Source organism: Rhineura floridana, chromosome 3 (genome assembly GCF_030035675.1).
Source record: "Rhineura floridana isolate rRhiFlo1 chromosome 3, rRhiFlo1.hap2, whole genome shotgun sequence".
In the NCBI taxonomy this organism is placed as follows: Eukaryota; Metazoa; Chordata; class Lepidosauria; order Squamata; family Rhineuridae; genus Rhineura; species Rhineura floridana.
The window spans coordinates 157120210-157126404 of record NC_084482.1 but is presented as its reverse complement, the minus strand read 5'-3'; the positions used below and the strand labels follow the sequence as shown (position 1 = coordinate 157126404).

At 45.4% G+C, this 6195-nt stretch overlaps 1 protein-coding gene across 5 annotated transcripts in view; it reads left to right on the top strand.

The window, feature by feature from the left end:
• The first annotated feature begins 333 nt into the window (after window positions 1-333).
• GRIP2 (glutamate receptor interacting protein 2) overlaps window positions 334-6195 on the top strand; it is a 323541-nt gene continuing 317679 nt past the window's right edge. For all 5 annotated transcript variants that reach the window (XM_061618438.1, XM_061618434.1, XM_061618433.1 and 2 more), the window contains exon 1: window positions 334-508. In XM_061618438.1, coding sequence (XP_061474422.1) covers window positions 361-508 — 148 coding nt within the window. In that variant the 5' untranslated portion in view covers window positions 334-360. The remainder of the gene's footprint in view (window positions 509-6195) is intronic.

The window sequence follows — 6195 nt, the reverse complement described above, 5'->3', positions numbered from 1 at the left end:
AAAATGAGCTGTTGCCCTTCTGAGTTATTTGCTCTTGCAAGTTGCCAGAAAGGAGCTGTGTGTGTGCTCACACTTTGGAGAGCACCACATACAGGCTGTAGCTTCGTGCCTTGTTCTTTTCCTTCCCACATGCTTCTTTTGAATGGAGAAAGGTTTTGTTTTATGTTATTTTTACAACCACAGCGGTGCTTGTGGGTGTTGCTGAATGGCCTGGCTTGCTTTTTTTTTTTAAATTGCTCATGTCAGTCTTCTTTTTATAGAAGACGCTAGGACTACTCAAATGTAGGAGTTCAGAAGATTTGCAGATCTTCTGCTTTCTCTTTCTCCCTCTCTCTGTCTCTCCTTCGTGGTGCGGACAAAATGAAGAAAGTTATCAAGGTTTTCCAGGTCGTTAAAAAACCTTCAAGGAGGAGCAGATGGAAAGAGGAATTTGGGATGGAGGACAACCTGGAAATCCAGGGATCTTGTGACCACCACATTGGCTTGTGCACACACCTGTGTGTCAGGGGTAAGGAAACTGTGTGAATGAGATTGTTGCGTGCCAGGAGCTACGTGAAGGTAAGTAGGGACTGAGGATAGTTCAGAAACCAGATGGTCATCTTTGTTATGCTTTCTAAGGCCATTTATACAGACATTGCTTTAAGCCAGTTTGGGGGTTGGGTTGGGTTTACTTTCTGTTTCCCACATCTGCACTTTGAACATGAAATGTTAAATTCAGTTCAATCATTCAAGACATGTTCAGCAAACAAATGTGGGTGGGAGGAGCATTGTGTTGATACATTCCATCTAAGGATGGGTGAATCTGTCAGTTTCTCATGCTTTCTCATTTGCCCAGTCTTAAGTTCTACATTTCCACATCAGCCTGAAACTTCATCAGCATTTTAGTGCAACTTTCTCCTAATATACACATTTTACATGCTATTTTGGATATTTTTCAAGCAATTCCCCCTAATATAATACATTTTTGTAGGTTTTTCCCCACTAATATATATGGATTTATGCACACTTTTCCCTAGTACATGCATTGTAGTTCACCTAATTTGGTTGGAGAAGTGCAGATTTTTAAGAATGACTGTGCTAGTTCACATATTGTTTTGGGAAGTGTGAATTAGGTAGTATTTAAGTGTGAATTTAAATGCAAACTGAATAAAATGTATCCGCAGGGCCGGCTCCAGGAATGCCTGGGCCCTTGGGCATCAGCTTGCCCTGGGCCCCGGTGTGTGTCATGCACACACACACATGCACGCACGCATATGGCTGCCCACCTACCTGTCTTCTGTCTTTTACCATTGCCCTTAACAAAGATGGTGGTCTCGGTTTCCCTAAGGGGATGATGCCTCCACCGCCATCTTTGTTGATGGCATGCGTGCATGCTATGCACACGCATCTCTGCCATCAACTAAGATGGCGGCAGGGGCTTCTGTACCTTAGGGAAACTGCGGCCGCCATCTCGTTAAGGGCAATGGTAAAAGACAGCAGACAGGTAGGTAGGGGGCATGGGGGGCGTGGATCACAGAAGGGGAGTGGAGGGGCAGCTGGGGGGCCCCCTGTAACTCCAGGGGCCATCAGGCCAGTGCCCCACCTGGCCGCCCTTTAGAACCGGCCCTGTGTATCCCCCATTCTTAATTCCATTCCCAACCTATGAACATTAATTGAACAGAGCATTTATAAACTACACTTTCATGTAAATGTCACAAGGCAGTATACAGACTAAAAAACAATGTTGTAATTAAAACATTAAACATACCAGCAAGAGCTGGTTTGCAGAATCCGATATTTAAAAGATCTCTCTGAGTAATGCATTTTTTGGAAGACGCCTAAAAATGAGGAGGGATGGCTCCTGCTGAGACTCTATTGGCAAGGAGTTCCATAGGGCAGGGCCTGCTACATTGAGCCCTGGCCCCTGGTAAAGGCTAGTTAAACCTCAGGGGCATGTGGGATCACCAACATTGCTCCATTCCAAGACTTCTGTGATTGGGGCAAAGCATAACAAATAAGGCAATCCTTAAGGTACTTTGGGCCCAAGTTATTTAGGGCTTTGTAAATTATCACAAGAACCTTGAACCTCAACCAGTAGCAGATTGGTAACTAGTGCCGCTCTCTCAGCAGGGGAGTAACATGTTACCAGTAGCCTGCTCCTGTGAGCAGTCTGGCCGCTGCCTTCTGCACTAGCTGCTGCTTCTGGACCAGCCCCACATAAAGCACATTACAGTAACTGAGTCATAAGAACACAAGAAGAGCCTGCTGGATCACGCCAATGGCCCATCCAGTCTAGCATCCTGTGCTGACAGTGGCAAACCAGATGACTATCATAAGTAGAACCTGAGCGCAAGAGCACTCAGATTCTGCTTGAGGCTACCAATGCATGGACTACAGTGGTCAGGCTATCCCTGTCCAGGAATGGTTGCCGCTGGCCTACCAGTCATAGTACTTTCATTGTACTAATGGTGCATGCCACTACTTATCTTTCTTTCTACCTGAAGAGCAGGGAGAGCTGGTGAACAGGCCTGTCTGCAGCTTTCCCTTATTCACCAAGGATATTAGAGGTTCGGGGGGGGGGGAATGAGTTACAGACACAATGCAGAGGAAATTGCAACTGTTGCTGATATGTAGGTCATTGCTCCTCTCAGCATTCACATTTAACGGTATGCTTTGTGTAGCTTTGTATACAGGCTTATTTTTATAATGCAGGGAATGTATTCTCACAGATCTTCCCTATGTGTCCTTATCTACATAATTAACTCTGGCAATGTTTGTGGCCTTAACATCTTATCATACTGAGGAACGTGCACATACCAATGCACATTGTTACACAATATCCGCTTTGACACTTGCCAATAAGGTTGGCTTCATCATACAGGAAAGCAACTGAGGCCTATTGGTGAAAGAAATTGTTGATATGTTTTAATATTGTCAGACAATGCCAGGCTCATACTAGGAGTCCTGCAGCTGAGACACTTGCTCCTTGCTCCCTGTGCAAGCAGGACTGCTGACTAGAAAGAAGATCTATAAGCCATGCCAGGTACAGCACTGTACATCTGTCCATAATCCTCCTGACCTGGAAATCCAAGTATTCAAGGGGCATCCTGGCACAGTGGCTGATATAGTCTGCCTTATCTGTTGTCTCCCTTCAGCCTAAACCTCTATTATGGTGCCATCCAACTGGTAATTGGAAGAGTATCATGCATGCATCACTTCTGTATGTCCTGATTTTGAGTGTTATGGTCTATACAACTGGAAGACTGCATGAGCAATAAGCTGGGATGAGTTTATACATCTGGAAGCCAAAGGCCATAAATAAAAAAAAATGTATTAGAAGTAACGGTAGCTTTCCTCTAGCTTAACAAGTGGACAAATGGCAACCAAAGCATAATCATAGTTCTAATTATTTTAATTGTTGCATACAAAGAAAATTCCTTATCTAGCAAGATTGCATCAGAGTGACACAAGGTCAGTAGTGATACAGCTGGAATTGTATTAAGAGGTCACAACAATTAATTAAATTATCAAAATGATGAATCATCTATGAGTAAATATTTGTGCAAAATTATGTTATCCACTGGGATCTCATTTCTTATGAGAAATAATACACGGCAACAAAAAATATGGACAAAGTCCATCTGTAACAAGGTTTCTACTGATTATTAGGTTTGGTGTCCAATTAGAGAGATCTTAGTTGATTCACTGATTGATTTTTAGACAATCAATTGATTAAATAATTAAACTTTTATTTATTTGCATATGAGCAAGAACAATAGATTTTAGATTGTGTATGCTTGTTTTGAAGCATTCCCGATTCTCTTCTCACAAAGCAATTCTCTATTATGGTGTCTGCCATCCACAGTTTTTATACTTATATTAAGAATATTTGTAAAAGCAAAACTAAAACAGCTGCCTGATTAAGCAGGGTATCTTTTTAATTAATTGAGTATTTAAAAAACCAATTAATTGAACTGATAAATCAATTATCTGGATCCATTTCAATCGGGCTTCAGGCCTGGACATGGGACTGAAACAGCCTTGGTCGCCTTGGTAGATGATATGAGGAGGGTGTGGGATAGGGGCGAATGCACCTTCCTTGTCCTCCTTGATCTCTCAGCAGCTTTCGATACCGTTGACCACGTTATCCTCCTGGACCGCCTGAAGAGGTTAGGCATGGGGGGCACTGTATTGCAGTGGTTCCATTCCTTCCTCTCTGGTAGGTACCAAAGAGTGGCATTGGAGGATGAGGTTTCGGATCCTTGGCCTCTCACTTGTGGGGTGCCACAGGGTTCCATCCTCTCCCCGATGCAGTTCAACATCTATATAAAGCCGCTGGGGGCAATCATCAGGAGATTTGGGCTGCAATGTCATCAGTATGCGGATGACACGCAGCTCTATCTCTCATTTAAATCTTCACCGAGGTTGGCTGTAGAAACCCTGTCCAAGTGCCTGGAGGCGGTGAGTGGCTGGATGGGAAGGAATAAGCTGAAGCTGAACCCTGACAAAACCGAGGTACTGTTTGTGGGAGACAAGGGAAGGCTGGGGGATGTGGACCTGGTGCTCAATGGGGTACGTTTGCCCCTGAAAGACCAGGTCCGCAGCCTCGGGGTCATTCTTGACTCCCAGCTGACCATGGAGGCTCAAGTCTCGGCTGTGAGCCGGGCGGCGCTGTATCAACTCCATCTGATACAGAGTCTGCGCCCCTACCTTCCCAACCATCTGCTCCCACCGGTGGTACATGCCCTGGTCACCTCTCGCCTAGACCTCTCGCCTAGACTACTGTAATGCGCTCTACATGGGGTTACCCTTGAAAACGGTCCGGAAGCTGCAACTGGTACAGAATGCGGCGGCTCGTCTGATTAAAGGCAGCCGCCAGCAAGATCACATCACTCCAGTGCTGAAGGAGTTGCACTGGCTACCGGTTGTTTACCGGGCCCAATTCAAGGTGTTGGTTTTGACCTTTAAAACCCTATACGGTTTTAGCCCAGTCTATCTGAAGGAACGCCTCCAGCATCATCAGGGATGCCGCTCAACAAGATCAGCCTCAGAAGACCTTCTCTCGATCCCACCGGTTAAAACAGCTAGACTGGTGAGGACTAGAGAGAGGGCTTTTTCAATAGTGGCCCCCACCCTGTGGAACTCTCTCCCAAATGATCTCCGCCATGCCCCTTCTATGATGAGCTTCCGCCGGGCCTTGAAGACCTGGCTCTTCAGGCAGGCTTTTGGGGTGGGTTAGGTTTCTTACTGTTATGGTTTTAAATTTTAATGTTTTAATGTATTGTTTTATCTTGTACGTCGCCCAGAGTGGCTGGACAACCAGCCAGATGGGCGACTAATAAATTAAATAAATAAATAAATAATAATAATAATAATATGTTGCAGCTATTGGGGAAAGGCCATCGCTTCATTGGGAGCATCTGCTTTGCATGTAGAAGACCCCAGGTTCAATCCCAGGAAGCTCCAGGTAGGTCTGGGAATGGCAGGCCCTGGCACTCCCCTTCTGCGATTCGTACCGTGGATCGCAGGGCGGGAGATCCCAAGCCATCCTCCATTCCCCCATTCTACTTACCTTTCTCTGTGCTGTTTTTTCGGCGGTGCACACTGCATGCACAGGTTTGCCATCAATCAAGATGGCGGCAGAGGCTTCGGCCCCCTAGGGAAGCCTCCGCCGCCATCTTGATTGATGGCAAACCTGTGCGCACATTATGCGCAACCGCAAAAAACAGAGAGAAAGGTAGGAGAAGCGGGGGAATGGTGGGCGGCTCTGAAGCTCTTGCCCTGCTATCTGCGGCAGGATTGCTGCCGTGGATTGTGGAAGGGGATCGCAGGGATCCTCCGGGTGCCCCTGTAGCCCCAGGGGCTCTCAGCCAGTGCCTCACCTGGCCGCCCTTTAGAACTGGCCTTGCCGGAGACCCTGGAAAGCTGCTGTCTATCAGTGTAGGCAGTCCTGAGCTAGATAGCCCAATGGTCTGACTCCGTATAAGGCAGCTCCCTATGTTCCTATAAGACTAGAAATGGAAGGATCAATCTATTTCTGGTCCTTGCCAATTTCACATTTATTTATCCATAAGTCCAGTTTTCACATTAGTTTGTGATTTAGTTTTAAAAGACCATGCAAAATTAATATTTAAATACATACTTAAATACAAATTTAAATATGGGTTTTATCACAAAATATGTATTTAAATACATATTTTATTGCAGTATACACAC